General features: G+C 35.5%; 2 protein-coding genes across 3 annotated transcripts; both read left to right on the top strand.

Annotated features, from left to right (window-relative positions):
- Positions 1–6,599: 6,599 nt before the first annotated feature.
- On the top strand, positions 6,600–19,358 carry LOC134254592 (mucin-2-like). 2 transcript variants are annotated; one of them, XM_062737119.1, is made up of 4 exons: positions 6,600–6,913; positions 10,671–10,735; positions 16,292–17,351; positions 17,600–19,358. In XM_062737119.1, the coding sequence occupies exons 3-4, from the start codon at positions 16,316–16,318 to the stop codon at positions 17,611–17,613; spliced, it is 1,050 nt and encodes a 349-aa protein (XP_062593103.1). In that variant the 5' UTR covers positions 6,600–6,913; positions 10,671–10,735; positions 16,292–16,315; the 3' UTR covers positions 17,614–19,358. The 2 variants fall into 2 exon arrangements, with proteins under 2 accessions (XP_062593103.1, XP_062593104.1); XM_062737120.1 differs by lacking the exon at positions 6,600–6,913 and adding an exon at positions 7,553–7,574.
- On the top strand, positions 11,971–16,309 carry LOC134254582 (uncharacterized; the record flags this gene model as incomplete). Its single annotated transcript, XM_062737110.1, has 1 exon — positions 11,971–16,309. A coding segment is annotated over exon 1 (3,609 nt), but the record flags the coding sequence as incomplete, so codon positions are not given.
- Positions 19,359–19,641: the final 283 nt, after the last annotated feature.

Here is a 19,641-nt window from a genome sequence, read left to right as displayed (position 1 = left end):
CGGGAAATAACGGGAAAATCCGTCGACAATGCATGTGTAATTTAAATAATGGACTAACAATTATTATGAAAAACGTCAGTCTGCATTTGCCTAAATGATAAATTGTATTTGCTGACAAGGTCATTGTATCGACCATAGAACTTACGAAATGATGACTTTAACGAGACTACTGATATTCTTGTTTCATCAATTTGTTTATCAATAATACCTCGTTTTAGAAATTGTACATACATGTACGTAGAGCATGCTCTTGCGTATCGAATCAACTGAGGGATATAAACTCGGTATGCAGTTGATGAAGGCATATTGTTGCATAAGTAAGGAAAGTTGATGATAGAAAAGTTAAAGTCATACCGTTTATCACATAGAGCTTGGTTGTTAGATTACCATTAACGTCTTTTTCACGTAAAATATCCAAATATGAAACAGATGTAGTCAAACTCTGTGGTATCTTTTATCTCAAGCTCACTATATATATCTTATCGAAATAAGAATGGAAATTATCATTGTTAATAGATAATACGTCGTCGATATATCTAAATGTCGAGTTGAAGGCCACAGCAAGTGTTTTCTTCTTTTCACGCTGAAGATTTTGCACAAATTCTGCTTCATGTGAATACAAAAATAGGTCTGCTAATAACGGGGCGCAATTGGTACCCATGGGAGTAAGTTAATAACTCTTAGGAAGTGGAATTGGATTGGTCATGTACTTAGGATAGAGAACACCAGAATGGGTACCATTGCACTGACACATGACATCCTGAAGGAAAGAGGAAAGTAGGTCGACCGAAAACAACATGGAGAAGAACAAAGGTACAAGAAAGATAACTGCTGGGTTGGAGTAGCTGGGCGTCAGCAAGGAGAGCAGCTAAAGACAGAGGCAGGTGGATGCAGTCGCAGTGTATAAGTTCCTTATATGCCAACGGACACGAAAAGAATATACATGTATGGGGTGAGGGTGACTTTGCTGTTCTTGAGAAGAAATATTTTTTAAGATTTTTTTGCTTTGCAAAATTTGACTCCCTATTGTGATCCCATTCTTACTTCCGAGAGTCATGATTCGAATTTGAATCTACACTACCTGAGGGTGCTTCCATTTATTTCATATTTTCTGGCCCTGCAGTTCCTGAATTTGTTTTTTAAATGCCATTAATTTCTAACCCGCAAGTCTCAAATATCTTCTTTTGGAAAAAGGCTTTGTCTTCCCTCTGAACAAATATATGCCCCCTTAAAGATGTTTAGTGTTACGTTTGGTGTAAATTGGCCCAGCAGTCGAAAATGTGAAAAAAATTACAGTAACATGGACAGGCAGACGGGTCATGTGATCAGAAAACATGACTTGCTCAGAGAGGTCCTAAACTTATGAAAACTAAATAATTGAATAAGTTAAACAAGAGGCCCATGGGCCACATCGCTCACCTGAGCACTGTGGCTAGGAAGAAAGCAGAAATCAGTTTATTATTGAAAAGTTTAAACCCAAAAGTGGTCCCTACCAATCCTTAAAGGGGAGAGGGTATGATTTGAACAAACTTGAATCTACACTATCTAAGGATGCTTGCACATTTCTTTGACTACCTGTGGCTTTACTGCCCTTTACATTTGAACTTACATTGTGGCCCAGCCATTCGCCGCAGGGGTCATGACCTGAACAAAGTGAATCTACACTACCTGAGGATGCTTCCATATGAATATGACTAATCATGACTTTGCTAATCTTCATGTTCTTTAAAAGAAGACTTTTAAAGAATTTTTTTGTTACATATTTATATGTAAAACTTGGATTCCCTGTCGTGGACCAGCCCTACCCCCAGAGTTCTAATCATTCAGAAATAGAAATATGACAGAAGAAATTCCGACTGTAATGATTAATAAGTTTATGGGCCAATCGCTTATTTATATGAAGCAACGCTGTTTTATTCATATTAGATTTCATTATTTAAAAAATTTCGTTGCTTGTAATATTATGTGAGTAAAGAAAAAAATGGTAATATGTAGAGTGAAAAATTTGAGGTATTTTTCTAAGAAATACTCAGGGGCCATTGGCATGAAAAGTAGATCATTGACCTAGTTATTTGAAATTGAAATTTAACACAAGAATCATAAGTGTTCAATGTGCAATAGGGCGTTCAGATTTTAGAACGCCGTTCGCAGTTCGCTATTCGCAATTCAAAAGTGAACTGCGTTCTAGAACGCAGTTCGCAATTCAAAATTTTACCTTTAGCTGTGTGGTCTGAAATTTTGAGGGTGGGGTACTAGGGGTCAGATACCACTTCTATGAAAAAATGGTGATGGTACCATCTCTTGTTTCCGAGATATGGCCATCCAGTTTTTAGCCCTACTATATCATACTATACGAATAAACATCGGGCTCGGGGACATCGAAGTCCCCTACCCTGGGATCTGAAATTTTGATGGTGGGGTGGTAGGGGTCAGATACCACTTCTATGAAAAAATGGTGATGGTACCATCTCTTGTTTCCGAGATATGGCCCTCCAGTTTTTAGCCCTACTATATCATACTATACGAATAAACATCGGGCTCGGGGACATCGAAGTCCCCTACCCTGGGATCTGAAATTTTGATGGTGGGGTGGTAGGGGTCAGATACCACTTCTATGAAAAAATGGTGATGGTACCATCTCTTGTTTCTGAGATATGGCCCTCCAGTTTTTAGCCCTACTATATCATACTATACGAATAAACATCGGGCTCGGGGACATCGAAGTCCCCTACCCTGGGATCTGAAATTTTGATGGTGGGGTGGTAGGGGTCAGATACCACTTCTATGAAAAAATGGTGATGGTACCATCTCTTGTTTCCGAGATATGGCCATCCAGTTTTTAGCCCTACTATATCATACTATACGAATAAACATCGGGCTCGGGGACATTGTATATATTTCCTACATTCCTATAAATAGCAGACAAACCATTCTGTCATTCTTCTCTTTGGAAAAACCCCCTGGATTTTATACGAAACTATGTTTAGCTTCCACATGTGATACTTGTTAATAGTCAATCGCATTTTCCTTTGTATTTACGTCAGAAATTGGAAAAAATACAACCTAGAGTTTGCTTTTCGATTGTTTAGGTGTGAATATTTTGATTTTTTTCTTTAATATTTTATTTCAATAATTGTCATGTTATTCACTTCTGAAATTTCATTTCAACTATAGTCGTTTCGGATATATATGTTATTTACCAAAAATATGTCAGCTAAAAATTAATTGATTATATATATATGTGCATAATTTTAATAATTCAGGTTTTTAGGGTTTACCATTTTAATAAGAATTTTGCAATAAAAAAAAGGGGGGAGGGTTACAGAGGAAGAATTTAAAAATAATTATAGTGGAAGAAGATATCCATTATTTAGAAGATATCAATGCATATGATTTATATTGAAAATGTTTTTATAATTCTAGATTTCTTTCTCCATGAATATGAAAATTTTAAACAGCAAGATTTAAAATTTAAATTTATTATTTTTTTTATGTTGTAAAAATTTTATTTTCAACTTTTGTTTGATATTATACAGATAAAGCCCTTTCATGATGTATATCCATACATGTAGATACAGTTGTGTATATAGATTTCACAGAAATACAAAATACTCTTTTTTATGAAGTCAATATATATTTATGTGTATGGATTGACTGTATGAAAGGACTACCCGGTAGGTTTGTTAACTTTTTAACTGAAAAAATAATTAGTATAAGCCATAATTTTTCTCTTTCATCTTTTTATCCAACAAAGGAAGTTTTGAGTATATACGAATTAACCTGTCTGTCTAGCTGTCTGTCCGTCTGTATAGCTGTCTGGTTGCATGTGCAACCGGGTCCGGTCCACAATTAAGTTGTTCGAAAAGTTCGTGGACGATGTCCATCCTTGTTATATTACTCAATGGAAATTAAAAACAAGCACATCATAATATGTAAAAATATTTGTTTTGTTGATGTGGGAAGTTTCATTCCATTTGATTGAACACAAATAAATTTACTTCATTTTAAAATCAACATGTTTTGTACCCGCGGAGCACGTGTGGTCAAGGTTAAGGAAGGGTCAAGGTCAAAAAGTTTGATGTAGTTGCATAGCTCTTATCAGTATGTATCAACATGTGAAGTTTGTTAAAACCACCTTGAATGGTATGTTTAAAACTAAGCAAAACATTCAGTTAAGAAAAGTAAGGTCAAGGTCAAAGGAAAGGTAATTGTCTAAAATATTGATGCAATTGAAAAGCTCTCATCATTATGAATCAGTACATAAAGTTTGAAAAAAAATATCTTGGATGATTTCTTTAAAACTGAACTAAACAATAATTTATGAAAAATGTGGTCAAGATCAACGGACAGGTCAAGGTATAATAAGTTAAAGCAGTTGCATAGCTCTCATCAGTATGTATCAACATGTGAGCCATATCTCAGAAACTACAGATGGTATCATCACCGTTTTCTCATACAAGTGGTATTTGACCCCTGACCCCAAGGGGACTTATGTCCCCGAGCCCGATGTTTATTCGTATAGTATTATATAGTAGGGCTAAAAACTGGAGGGCCATATCTCGGAAACAAGAGATGGTACCATCACCATTTTTTCATAGAAGTGGTATCTGACCCCTAGCACCCCACCCTCAAATTTCAGACCCCAAGGTAGGGGACTTCGATGTCCCCGAGCCCGATGTTTATTCGTATAGTATTATATAGTAGGGCTAAAAACTGGAGGGCCATATCTCGGAAACAAGAGATGGTACCATCACCATTTTTTCATAGAAGTGGTATCTGACCCCTAGCACCCCACCCTCAAATTTCAGACCCCAAGGTAGGGGACTTCGATGTCCCCGAGCCCGATGTTTATTCGTATAGCATTATATAGTAGGGCTAAAAACTGGAGGGCCATATCTCGGAAACAAGAGATGGTACCATCACCAGTTTTTCATAGAAGTGGTATCATCCCCACCCTCAAAATTTCAGATCATACAGCTAAAGTTAAAATTTTGAATTGCGAACTGCGTTCTAGAACGCAGTTCACTTTTGAATTGCGAATAGCGAACTGCCAACTGCGTTCTAAAATCTGAACGCCTGTGCAATAGGTGTTTTTTTTCTTATCAGTGGAATTTTTGTCATCTGAGTAAACATCTATACCTTAAGATGTGCAGATATTTTTTTTTCAGTATACTTGACGGGAGATATTTAGCCTTATCAAGGGAATTGAAGTCTGATGCAAAGAGTAAATAATCTCATCATTTTGGAAAGGTAAGGACCATATATGTATATCTTTATTACCAAGCACACCGTTGACAGTTTATTGTACAGATATAAATAAAAGGAAATTATATTTTGAAGAATTAACTTCATTTCAATACATGAAAATGTAGAGGATCAGTATAATCATGCACTGAATCTGTAACTTGTGTCCAAGGAGCTATGCAGGGCACAATCGTGGTACATGGCTTCTGGTTCATCTTATCAATTCAAACAATTACTAGACTCAATCTGAAAGTTATTATCCATGTTTAGGTGCATAAATTGTGTTATAAACCACGGATTTTAAAGCAAAGTGGGACAACTCTATATCTAGTGGTGCTCTATTCAAAGAGTTGCAATTTTGTACATATAATGATCAAGATACATGCTTTGTAAATAATCATATGAATTTAGAAGTTAAATATTTGAATGGAAAATTTTAATTAAAACTGCTTTCAAATTCGAGTGCTTCATTCCTTATTACGCACAATATAATTGATAATCCATACAAAATCTACACTATGTATATATCATATATATATAGTATACAATGAATGCTGAAAGAGACTGGTTATCCAGAGTCCCGCGATTTCTTAATAAGGAAAAAAACAGATAATCAACTGTTTTCCGTAAAAATTACTGAATAGAAAAATAATCATTAGATTGTTATACAGCTTATGCCACCAGATTAACCAATCAATTTTATTTCACATAGATTTGTGTGGTTTCTAAATTTCATCTTGTATATTACACCTTATAATCATTGTCTCTGTACACAAATTAGACTATAAATCCTGGACTCGGGGGAAAAGCAAGCTTTTAATTAAATGGGAACTTCGATTTGTAAGTCTGGTCAGACAAAGTGCATCAAAGACTTCATTATTCATGACGATTTGTAGGTAGCCATAACTGTTATGATAACACTGCAGTAATCTTAAAATCTATAAACTTTCAGAAGTTAATTATTAATAATCAAGTTAATTTGAGACAAAAAATGCCAAAGTAAGAAGGAGAAAATTACCATTGTATAGAATTTATCAGAGTAGAAGCTTGGAACGTATCGGTGAAAGAGAGAGGGGAAGAGAGATTGTATAAATATACTCCGGGGTATCATCAAAGATTCTTACCGCCGAAGTTTAATGTATCCTCTGATTTGCACATGTGTTTAGGTTTATAGTGTATATGCCGATCTATTCTAATCAGAGAATAAATCACTCATTCATGTATAACGCGCCTGTAAATAACAGCCTTAATGAAGTAATATTATACCCCATCTTCAAATGTCGGTTGTAAGCCAAAGGATCAATGCATACTGATAGATTATCTAGTTTAGCATTCAAATTCGCATCTATGTAAATTGTTACATCTGAAGTTAGCACACAGATGAAAATGTGACAAACCGCGTTTTGAAGGAGAAAATCTGTTGCTTTGGCAACGCGCTTCGAGAATGAAATCACGCGAGACAAGAATAGTATCATCAACATAGCGGCGTCTGAACGTACTTTATGCGATATGGATGTTTGGAATGTTCCTCCTTAAGAATTATTATCGAACGTTGCAAGTCTAGTAACTCTATCCTCTGGAAATAGCAACTGCACGGGCGGGGCACTTACTGAATGCACGTGAGCTCGGACCATCGGACATAGTAGTGTACACATTTAAATTACAGAGGGTAAGTTTTATATACATTACGTGTATGTGTGAGATGCAGTGATGCTCGGTCTATACACAGGGGCATCATCATTTTTCTTCACATATAAGAATACACAAGTTTTTTTAAAAAAAGTCAAAAAACAACTTACTTGAGAAAAGTTACACAAATCCTGAAAGGAACTAGCGCAAATAATGTCCTAGTTTTAAAATATTCCAGATATATCCATCGTAAATAGCTTTTATCCAACTAAAACCCCAGCTTTCTGCACAGTGTGAATCTCTACGCCCAAGAAAAGATAACTCACCCGGATGACAATAGGGTAGTGCCCGAAGTCTTCCGAGGCACTCGGAAGGCCTCGTTACCCTATTGTCAGTTTGGGCGTAGAGATACACTGTAGAAAGCATTGGATAAAAGCTATTTACATATCTGGAATATTTTAGCCTGGATAAGTACGTTATTTGCGCTATCCTTTCACTTTTCTCAAGTAAGTTGTTTTTTGACGTGTGCTGATTCTTCCCTTGTGTATTCTTATATGTGAAGTAGAGAACAGAGTTTTTTCTATAGCATCATTTTTCTGTGTTTTGCGGTATGTTTTAGACATGATGGGTGTGTTTGAAGGTCGTTGCATTTTGTTATTAATATGAATGACATGGAAATCGTTAATCACTTTAGGGCTGGGGTATGTTTTTTTTATGCGACCGCTGCAAGTTTATGTTATAGAAACAAAATGTTACTGCTGTGACACATATCCATGGTAACGATTTTACATCTAATCGTGTTTTTCACCTTCGGTGTGACGTAATACACAGTGTAAAGATGTATAGTCAGCACATAGGATGCTCAATAGTGGGGGACAGGACAGTTAAAGCTACATAGCCTTCAGCATCATTCGTAACTTTCTTTGGTCGTCCTCGCTAGTGAATTGAACCTAATTTTTCACAAGCGTGTCTAGTAAGGAAAAAAATGTTTAACATGTTTAATGAACAAATTCAAGTGTGACCACGGAAGATTTAGGAAGAGGTTTTCCGAAGTTTGTATACGGACTCAAGTTTCTACGGTCTGTGTTTAGATGTTTTCTCTCACCTTTATCACTGATACTATGTTTGGAATGTTATTTTTGTTTTAGGGAACTTCTATGAAATTATTCTCGACATGAAACTCATCTTTTGGCATAAACTTGCACTACATCCATTTGTCATTTTGATTACGGGAAAGGAATCCGTAGTTGTTTATAAAACGTAGAATCTGTATTTACTACTCATTATTTTTGTTTACATACTCTGTAATTTGATAATAATGGTGTCGTGTGTGTGTGTGATAGATAGCTCGAGTCACAGCATGGAAGTACTTCATTCACATATGTAGGTCAATTTATGAGGTACATTGTTTGTTCCCAGGTGTAACTATATAGGCTATACCACTGTCCATTATTTGATACACATACAATTATTTTGGGTTTGGCATTATGCATTCAAATTGCCCTTTCAGAACCGACTGTTGTATTGTAGCATATTTAACAATTTTGATGCGGTGTATCATTACATTACAAAGCTCTCTCTCTCTCTCTCTCTCTCTCTCTCTCTGGTGAATCATTATAGGTTTAAATGCCTTCATATGCATCTTTGTTACTAGTATTTGTTGCTTTGAGGTTACTTTTGAAAGAATTGTGTATTGTTTACAATAGTTTTTCTTTACTTTTTTCCCATGCATATGTCTGTACACCAGTACACAACCTCTGGGATATATTTTGTGTATAAAAAATGCAATTTATATATAACTTCAGGGTTTCTCCACTTAGTAACACTCATGGAAACAATTATCTTTAAATGAGCTTAAAAGTGCAATTAAAAATGACACACGTCAAATAGAAGCTCAACACTGTAAAAGCTCGCAACTCCATCTCAAATTAAAATACAATTACCTGCTCTAAGATATATTAGCACCCTCAAATGAAAAATTATCGATTTAATATTTATCATATGGAGATAATAATGAAATGCCCTTCTGTTCCAAGAAATCGTAAAGGTAAGATATACGGACACATTTAAATCTAAGTTAAAAGAACAAGACAAAAATAATTTTAATTTAAGGAATATTTGAATTTAAATCAAATGTAGCGTCTTTTCCCTATTTCCTAAGATTTTTAATAGTTTTTATCAAAGCGTTATTAAAGTCTTGTGTACCTAATTCACAGATCTTTTAAAAAACAAATGAGCCTCGGCTGTACAATTTTTCAACAACGTCTTTTATTCCTATAAATTCACAGCTAACTATATATATATATATATATCCCCTGCAAAAAGCATTGACAAATACATGTATATATATATCATATATCAACATTTCATATAATTATGTTTTCTTTAGTAGAGTATGGAAAGCCTTGGCATTCAAAAACCATAAAAGATCAAAAGGCCAATTTTTACTCGTACCTTCAAACGATGTGCAAGTGCAACGTCTTTAACGTGAAATTCACAATCAAATTGTACAGTCCCTTCTTCGGTTAAGCTGAACAGTTACGTTGCGTATCATTTGAAAAGGCATAAAATATTAATATTTAATTTATCATGAAATAATTTTTTGAAATTTAGATATAAGCACTGAATTATAAATTTCATGTCATAAAAAGGAACGATCATACAGGCAAATTTTCATCACGCGCTAACGAGAGAATTCAATTTGTCAGACGAGTATAACCCTCCAAATATCCCAATATCCAAACACATATCCAAACACATCCAAATATCCCAATATCCAAACACATATCCAAACACATCCAAATATCCCAATATTTAACAATATAATTTAAGTTTTAATTTAGGTATGTACTTTATATATATGGTTTAAAAATATTTTATTATGAAATATTTATAAATATTACATGAGGTTCGAACACATGTTCTAACAACTTATTTAGTTGTCATCTTTTGAAACGGTTACAGCTGTCAACAAAATGTTTTATGTGTACATTAGAACAAATAACCAGATGAAACAAGCATACATTTTCTAAAAAAAATTAGGTCTTACTCTGTTTGTCATCCGAATAACTGGTTTGGGTGGTGATAATAAATTTGGTAAAAGAGAATGGACAAAGAGAGTTAACTTCTGTAAAATCCCCGTCGATCGAAAATGTGATAACTGGTGATTCCCTTTGGATTAATTATCCTACTGAATACAGAAGGGGTCTCATCATATCGTGATGGCATATTAGGAATATTACATCTGACTGCAAAGTAATGTCTGTATTTATGTTAAAAATGCATAAGTCAAACAATACTGGAATTATTTAGTAATGCAATGCATGCTTCAATTTATAATTATAGAAATTAGTTGTTCTAAAATTTAAAAGTAAATTGTAATAAGTAAACGCATGTGGAATTCTTTTTAACCCTGATTACCATTCTACTGTGTACCTTCGCGCTGTCAGATTTTTTTATACCGATAATTTGTTTCAAACTTCAGATATTAATTCTTTCTGTTAATTGGGAGATAAGTTTAATTTACAATCAAATCTTCCAATCCTATCATTTTGAAATACATGTGCATTTTTTCAGACTTTATATATATATTTTTTTTAGTTTTCAACTCTACATGTAATTTACTTACATGTACATACTGGAAAATAGCAGGAAAGGCTTTCTTGGGCCGAGTTATATATTGTTTACTAAAACTGAGATTAACTCTGTTTTAATTTGAAATTATTCTAAATATGAGTATAACCAATGAAAAATTGGATAGCTTTATGCATTATAATAAAATGCCTTTTATTTTCTAGGTTCCTTATATGAGAAGATTTCGCCACTAATAAAGGTCTTCAAAGAAGACCATTTATGTTCAGATGTAAGTAATAAAATGCTGCATGTCACAGTAATCATCAGGATTCTCGTAGTTATCTAGTTTTATGTATACTCTCAATATTTAATGGGGATAATATTCTGGTATAAATGCCCTAAAAATATTTAGGAACTCCTATATGACGGATAGGCTTTGTACATTCTACATGAATTTTAAAAGCTAAAATCATGACAAAATGTCTTTAAATTTGACTACCTTTGCAAACTACTATAATTTTTTCCCATGTTTTATGCAACATTTCCTTCTTCCTTGATTCATAACCCCCTTTCTTAGTTACTCGGGGTTCGTTAAAAACAGGAGGGGGTTATTTCAAGACTGCACCTTCGCCACACAAAATTTTAGATCCATCCCTAAGAAATTTATCTGCAGAGCCATGCAGAGGGAAACCGACCTATCCGTATATGACATTGTATGTTAATATACATCCCCCAGTGTATTTAAGCCACATGTTTTATTGACCGAAGATTACTTTATCACATATAACATTTAATAGTGTTTACTCATCTGGTCCAAGCAGATTACTCGTATACCCGTCCAAGATTAAACATAATACACTGAATGTTTCACGGTGATTTGTATGAAAATGTCCAAAATTAAATGAACATTGGAACTTCAAGGTGAACAATGGAAGAGTTTTTGACACTTTAGGGGTTCATTTTTTTTGCTCGCTTGCTTCTGCCTTTTTCATGGACGACACTGTTGTCACAGATTTTATCTTTATTACAGGTTAATGTAAGCAAGATATAGCTGAAGGCAAAAATGTCAACACGATGTTAAAGGCTCATTTAAACAAGATTATTACAAGATTCATAAAAGGGAATAGATTCATATAGATGACATGAAAATTAAGAAAAATACAAGCTTGACAAGAATATTGCACGTTACTTTTGTTAAGTTCTTTTTTACGGTCCTTGAATCTTGTTTATAAAACAAAAATCAATCCTTTAGTCCATGTTTGTTTTTAAGGATGGCCCGGGGTCTGAATTTGATCGGGTTTCTTTAAGCTCTTTTCTTTCTGTTTAGGTATACGTGATCTTTGTATGAACCACTGTTTATTTGAATGTTTTGGTAAAGAAATAACATACCTTCCACATAAAACCAACCCATTTTTTTATTCATTTAAATAGATAGGTCTCAATGCATTTTATCCCATTGTTATAATGTGTATGTGACTATATTACGATTTAACTGTATCTTTTGCTTCCTAACTGCTAGTCTTATTGAAAACCATTGTTCAGTGGTAAACCAGCTGTCTTACTAATCGATTTACGGTTTTCCTTTTCTCCAGCAAATACACAACAGCACAATGTACACTTCGATGTTTCCCTTCATTTTATATAAAATTCTGTGTTTCTGTCGTTTTTCACAATTGTGCGCTTTATATCACCTCTCGTATGTTGCATGAAAGAAATGAGATGCAATAAAATTTATTAATTTTTTTAAGGCGTGAATTAGCTTTTCAGGCTGTTACATGAATTTCGCGTGTCATATTATCCAGAGAACAATGTCGCGCTGCATGATAACACACATGGTTACAATTATCATTATGCTTAAGATAACACGATAATTATACATAACAATCATCGATAATTCACTCGAAATTAGTCAATGGATTTTTATTTTTACCTATCGATCGCATTTACCGACCACGTGTATATAACGCAAGATTTCATTGGTTGTTCATCTGGAAAGGAATTCTTAAACACCGTCTATATTTGACAACTAAGCCTTGCAGTAGTATGTGTAAATTCAGCATTAAATGGCCGATGTTTCGCATAAATTGACAACAAGGACACATATGGCGGACTTCAGTATTAAACAAATTGTGACTCTTGGCGTGATGGATCGTATATTTATTGAACAAGTAGTGTTAAAGATCTCGTGTTTGTAAGGTATACAATGTGACATTCCATGGATTTCTCAGGTGTTTACATCCGCTGGACACGGTGAATGATGGATAATATCGGCAAAGGCGCCGGGCTAGGCTCCCACACGGACGGGGCGTTCGAGAGATTTTTGACAGCCGCCATCGCTACAATAATTACTATTTTGTTCTCGTGGAGGCTACTGGAGGAGGAACAGAATCAGGTTGACAATGGACGCCCCCAACAAAAATTCAGATCAAAGCAGTTAACACAAACTGATATAAAACCCGATAAAAACAGTGAACTTGATCATGCAAAAGAAACCATTGTGGGTAATTCTACCTCTCAGTGCCCCACAGCCGAAGTGTCAAATTCGGCCGACCTAGTATCGAAATGCGCCACAAACGACGGCTCGGGGCCAGAAGATTACTGTGTTTCGGATGATGAAGACGATAGCCCTACCTGGGCCAACTACAGCTGGGAAGAGGACATGTACGGTGCCGTACACACCCGACGGTCAGCAAGAGACTTTATCTCGTCTGCCAAAGCTTTGAAGGACAGTGAAAAAAGTTCACCTGACGAATATAGTGATTTTTCACCACCCATGTCAAGTCAAATGCTGGAGGAAATGTATGTAAATAGTGAGTACAGAAGTGCCGTTGAGGACTCGGAAAATCATATGGAGATAACTGACAGTAGCAATGAGGAAGAAGAGGATGAAAGTGATGAAGGGGAGTTTGAGTGTAGTTCACCTGATGATAATCAAATCTATTGTCCACAAACATTAGCGCCTATCATTGAGGAAGATTCGGACGATGAATTTGATGACTCGGATGAAAGTGAAAGCGAAAATCTATCTCCCAGGAATGAAACTGAAAATATACCTGAAGGATTGAATGAAAGAGATTTTCTCGGTGAAAAAGAGCAATCAACACACGAAGTTGAGGCACATTTTCACAGTAGTTGCGAACAGTCAAATACGGAGGCTTTAACGCCACCTATTGTGACAAACGAAGAAAAGCAGCACGACTGGAATTTAAATGTTAACGAGACTGAAAGCAAAGAATGTGGGGAGTTTGATTCAAAGTCGGATATAATTACTGCTAACAATCGGCCCGAAAATCTGACATATTTTGATTCAGACGAAGCGGAACTTATGTGCAATTCACCTGTGCGAACGTGTGCAATTGAGGATGACGAAAATCTCTCAGACGAATCGTGCAGTACTTGTAGTAGTAGTGCTTCTGTAATGACAGTTGTAAGTGTCAACACGTGGGAATTAAACAAAACGAAAGAGAAAGTCGAAATTCAGCAAACTAGTCAAGCGTGCTCTATTTTATCTGAATGTGAAAAGGTCAAAGACCCAACAAATGAAAGCCTACTTGCTTTTATACACCATGTTGAAAGCCCTTCAGAGGACAGCTGCAAATCTGACTTAACAAAATCAAGCCAATCAACGAACACTATCGATAGAGATTTAAACTCAGAAGTACACACAGATTTAGAAGTTACCATACCCGGGGATTTACATGCCACAAACAAAAAACAAAGAGCTGCAAGCGATTTGGATTATGATGAATTTGTGCAGGATATCAGTGATCAAAGCGAATTCAGAAAAGACGGAGAAAGAAATAGATTCAACGAAAATGGACAAATAAATCCTAGTTTTCTTGAGGAAATTAGGAATAGTTTACTACATGACAACAGATTTGACGATGATGTCGAACCTCGAGAGTACAACCCTTTTGAAGATGATTTTTGCGATTCTGGCGAAGAAACAGACGATAGCGATTCGTTCTTTATGGTTGTCGGAAATAACGGGCATCTGAGAAATTTTGAAACTGTTAACAACCTGAACATCGCCGGACTATCGCAGCCCTGTGAAGACTTGAGGGCTCTTATGCGTAGTCCTAATCAGTCGTTAGTATATTCTAGAACTGAAGATATAACCATCGAGCAAAGGAGCAGATATTTCATGAGAGAACGAAATACTGATACTGAAAATAGTGCAGAGTACTTGAACAATATCAATGAAATAGATCTAGTCATACGCGAGTCAAATGAACGTTTGAATGAATGCCCAGTTATTTCGGAGAGTGCTTATCCTTCGGAAGACCTTGAGAAAGAAACACTACATAAATCAGACAATTGTGACGGTCCTTACAAAGAAGACGTTATTATTATTGATGAGAAAACACGGCTTCTTAACGAAGCCAACGCAGCCTCAACAAATATTGATTTCATCCAGCATCATAATGCATCAGCTGTCGAAATTGAAAACATTCGATCATACACAACGTTAAGTTTGCAGAAAGATAACGCAGACCATGATGAAAATCGTGACAAGAATTTAATACAGCGTGCTAATCAACGAGATGAAATCAGTGAAAGCAAAGAAATTAATCCTCCTTGTACTAAAAACGTCTTACATATTTTAGAGGAGGATTTAACCCCAGAAACACAAAGTAATAATCAGGAACAAAATCTATCAAATGAACAACCAGAAAACACAGAGCAGGATCAAAATAAGGAAAAATTAATTGACAAAACAAATATTGATAAAGATACTGTTGACATTATTGACAATATGCGCGATCCAGATAAAAATGTGTCAATTCAAACAAGTCCTAATGAAACTTCAGTAGAAGAGATTACATGTTCTTCAGAACAAAACGTACAAGCCCCCTCCAACTTGTCAGAGAATCCCGAGCCAATTCAGAGTGATTTATCAACAACAGATAATAAAGTCTTAGACGCCAATAGTAATGTTAAAAATTTACTTCACATCGAAGAAGAGCCTCTGTCTTGCGATATTGTGAATTCTAAAGTAGAAACCTCTCCAAAATCGGATAAGAGACGTACTGAAACAACGTTTGACACTATTGAGCCGGATGAATGGAAATCCGATTTGGACATCATGAAGCCCTCTAAGCCAATTGATCAAGCTGTGTATGATCAAAACTTGGAAATATGGAACAAATATTTGGACAAGTCAGCAACAAGTCGTGTTGCCCATACACCTCTACAGAAACCGTCCTCGTTTCGACGTGATTCAAAGGGTGTAAAAGCTAAGCTAAGCAAACACCTTCAAAAGAAGAGACCTCCTATTGTTTACGAGTCAGTTCTTCTTGCCCCAGTTGCAGAGCCGGAAAAGAAAACTTTCGTTTTCGAGTTACCGAAAAATGTCCCTCTGTCCCGACAAAAAATATTTGCTATGCGACACAAATTTTTGAGCCAAGAATGTTTGGCGCCAAGTCCTATGCATGACAAATTCGCATCGCACAAAGCCTCACTTACCTCAATTCCCAGAACTGGGCGCTATAAAAAGCGTGAACTTTCCTCATCGCGAAATTCTCTTAGAAATTCCAGTATAGAACGGATAGATCACATAAGCAACATGTACTCATCTCGCCTTTCATGGGACGAATCATTTGAGAAAAGAGAACTTCATTCCCTGCATGAAAATTGCATGTTTTCACCCGAAATTCATGAAGAAATTCTTAACACAACTGAATCCATTGACCATTTAAATAGTAGTTTTTCAGTGAGTGGGTCAGATATGATGCGATATAGTTCTATGGCATCTCTTGTTGAAACGGACATAGATACTGGTGAAACGACAGAAACACTTTTTGTTTACCCTGATTCTGATGTTGAATATGACTTTGATTTTCAGAGTTCCATCAAGAGAGCACACAGTATGAGTGAACTGGGTGCTACGAAGCAAACCAAGAAGACCTCGCGGGGTCGTTTCGCAGACAAAAATGTCGCCAAGTCAAAGAGTTTACAGACTTTAGAAACAAACATAGACGATGTGTTCTCGGCAAAAGGGGAGGGAAACCTTACGCGGGTTCCTTCTGTTCACGAACTACGGGTGTCGAAATCTCTACAAAAACTGAATGTTCCGGATTGGTTTAAAAACTCTAGTGTCTCGCGTAGTGGTAGTACTTTTAGTTTATATGGATCCACACAGCGAAGGGACTCCACATCTACCATGTCATCCATGGGTTACCCTCCAAGTGTCTCATCGTCTGCTTGTCAGTCTCCATTACAGCAAAATCCTGTCGTCATCAGAACTCGTGTAACGCCACCTAGTGCCAAATTCTTCCGTAGTCCTAAGTTACCAATGACTCCCGAAAGGGCACCCATTTCCCCAGCTAGTATATCTTTACCTAGTGACAAATTTAGAAACAAAGAGAAACCCAAAGAGTTAATGCCCATACCTATAGTGCCTTTTTCAAAATTACGACTTATGTTTGAAAAAAGTACGGACAAGCAGTCTGGTGAAACTTCTCCGGTGAAACCTTCTACAAATAGCCCTCTTAATGCTCCTTCTACAACATCACCTACTTCACCAACCAGACCTAAACATATCCCAATTTCAGAGACCAAAGTTCCCCCGTCGATTCTCAAAAAGACGACTCCGCTTTCAGTAACGAGTGAAGAGAGATCTCCAATGCAGCTAACAGAACATTTTTCTAATGGGGAATTAAACCATGAGCCATATAAACAACGCAAACCGCCTGGAGCGGATCATGCCGTTTCTAGTCTGCAAACCAGCGAAAAAGATAACGTTCAAAAAGACACTACTACAGCACAGAAGGATCACACGGCCGGTTCCAATTCTTATGGTGTTCAACCAAAGAATGTCAGTGCAAAACCCCCAGTGGCCAGCCGACCAACGCCTGCGCCAAGACAACCGAAGCCAGCAGTAACTCAGTCCCAAAATAGGAAAGGTAAGGAAAATCAATTTACTCAGGAGACGTCTGTAGAAGATTTTTTTGTGTCCTGTACAATTTTTTTTTTCACGCAACCAACACTTTGATGAATAAAATTCTTACAAAACTCACTGCTCTCTAAACATTTGGAAATATGCATTATATTCGATATTAGAAAAAAAAATGAAGCAAAGTCGTATAGTGATAAATTAAATATCAGAAGTCTTCAAAAATAGTTTTAAAATAATTGAATCTTTATATTCCAGAGACAACTGTTTGATTTATGTGGATGTTTGTTGTGTTCTTTCCTGGAACGAGTGGCCGGTATATGGTACTATTATAATAGACCGCTAATAAGAAATGTCGATGGTCTGAGAACGAAAAGGGCCCAAAGGATTCTTCTGTGGAACAGTTGACTTCTCGGCGTTATAGGAACTGCATGTATACTACTTAGTGAAGGATTTCGTAATAAGTGGTTTGGAATTCTACTTGTGCATCATGAAAACTACTTTTTGTATTTCAGTGACATTTTTTTCTTATTGTATTCAAACAAAAGAATGCACCCTTATACCTAGTCTTTGTCATGTTACAACTGTTTGTCAATGTGATATTTTTTTTCTGCAGTATTTCAAAGGAAAAAAATTCCTAACATTTTTTTTACGTTATGTTGCCTCGTTTTTGTTGATATAAATGTTTGAATCGCTGACCCGATTGATTACAAGTTTGCTAATGACGTTTATAATTTTTGTAAGCGTGTATTTTCACCTTGCATTGTGAATCTTTTCTGCAAACGACTAGACATTTTTGATAAATATTAGAGGTTGGGAAAAATTGACTTTTTATCACAGATGACTATTTTATTTACCTGGTATAGACCTAATGGCGATATTTCAATTTTATCGCACATCTGTTGCTTTTATCATCCTGCTGGGAAAATATTATTTTAATCTCCAACAAGATGGTTATCAACCCTTACCGTAACGCAGGTAATGACCGTCGCCAAAGAGTAGCAATGAATGACGTGTCTACACCCAGGTCATTAGGTCAAAACGAAAAATTCCAAGAGCCTGTATCATTCCGCTAGAGCAGATTATTTTTCTTTTGATTAATGACGTTTGAACTAAATGAGTGTACAAACCATATATTTTAGAAGGATATTTTTTCTCTAACATAGAATTAATTTTTTTGAATTTTCGGCAAACCAAATTCAATTTGAAAAGAAAAAAAAATTTCTGAAGGCAAACCAAACAATACGCACTTGGAAGAATTATTTTTTATCGTTCTTTTTTTCACATTGATGTTCTGTAATGAGTTATTTGGAATCAAAATTGGTTAATTTGCGCCATCTTACACAAAGAGAAAAAGAACAGAATTACATAAAGAGATTTTACAAAATAAGACGTAGATTACATTGTTCAACATCAAATTTATCTGGCGTGTACAAACTTCCTTTCGCTGGAGAGAGAAATGTTAATGTGTAAGCACACCTATGTTTGTGCCGATCTGTGTTTGCTGCCGCTTCTGTATGTATGTGTAATGTTGTTCTTCGCCGAAGGTCAACTTTCCTGACAGATGTAAAGGCCCCCGGGGAGTTCTGTTTCTTTTTAACGCCGGTCGAAAGGTGTACAGAGAGTGGGTAATGAAAAAGACAAAAGTTCTTATTTATTTGAAAATAGTGAGCAACTTTTATTTATTATTACTGTCATATGTTGTACGTCATTTTGTTTTTCAATGTACATGTATACAAATCAGCAAGGATGACTCTTGTCTCAGTATTTTGTTCATATCCGCTAATTTTGCAAAACTGTTTTGAATACAGTTATAAACTAAATTAAGAACTATTTATATATAAAAATGTTAAACACAGTTTGTGATTTGTATATTATGTATATAAGGCATTGTACAAATTATTTTTTATGAAAGTTCATCAACTCAGTGAAACGGTTTATCAAATGAATGTAATTTCTTAGATTGTTAAGTTTTGTAATTGAACAAAAAACTGAATAAACAGTTGTTTTAACCTGATATATGTTGTCAATTCATATTTTAGCTACACACAGTTATAAAGAAGTGCGTCTTCTAAATAACTTTGACTACATAATGTGTCCTTCTGGTATGAAATAAGTGCAACTATTATATTTGATTGCAATTCATAACATAGACGTTTGGAATCATTTGGTAATCTTGAATAAATGTCTAAGTTATTAAAAGTTTTATGAAAAGCTCTGCCAATTATGATTTGGTAAAGAATGGATTCTATTTCAATTTAATGGAAAACTTACAATAATCAAGAAGTCAACCAACTTTT

Source organism: Saccostrea cucullata, unplaced genomic scaffold (genome assembly GCF_032062105.1).
Source record: "Saccostrea cucullata isolate Sc308-1 unplaced genomic scaffold, CSIRO_AGI_Scuc_v1 ctg354, whole genome shotgun sequence".
Lineage (NCBI taxonomy): Eukaryota > Metazoa > Mollusca > Bivalvia > Ostreida > Ostreidae > Saccostrea > Saccostrea cuccullata.
The sequence above is the reverse complement of the archived record's forward strand: the minus strand, read 5'-3'. Positions and strand labels throughout refer to the sequence as shown.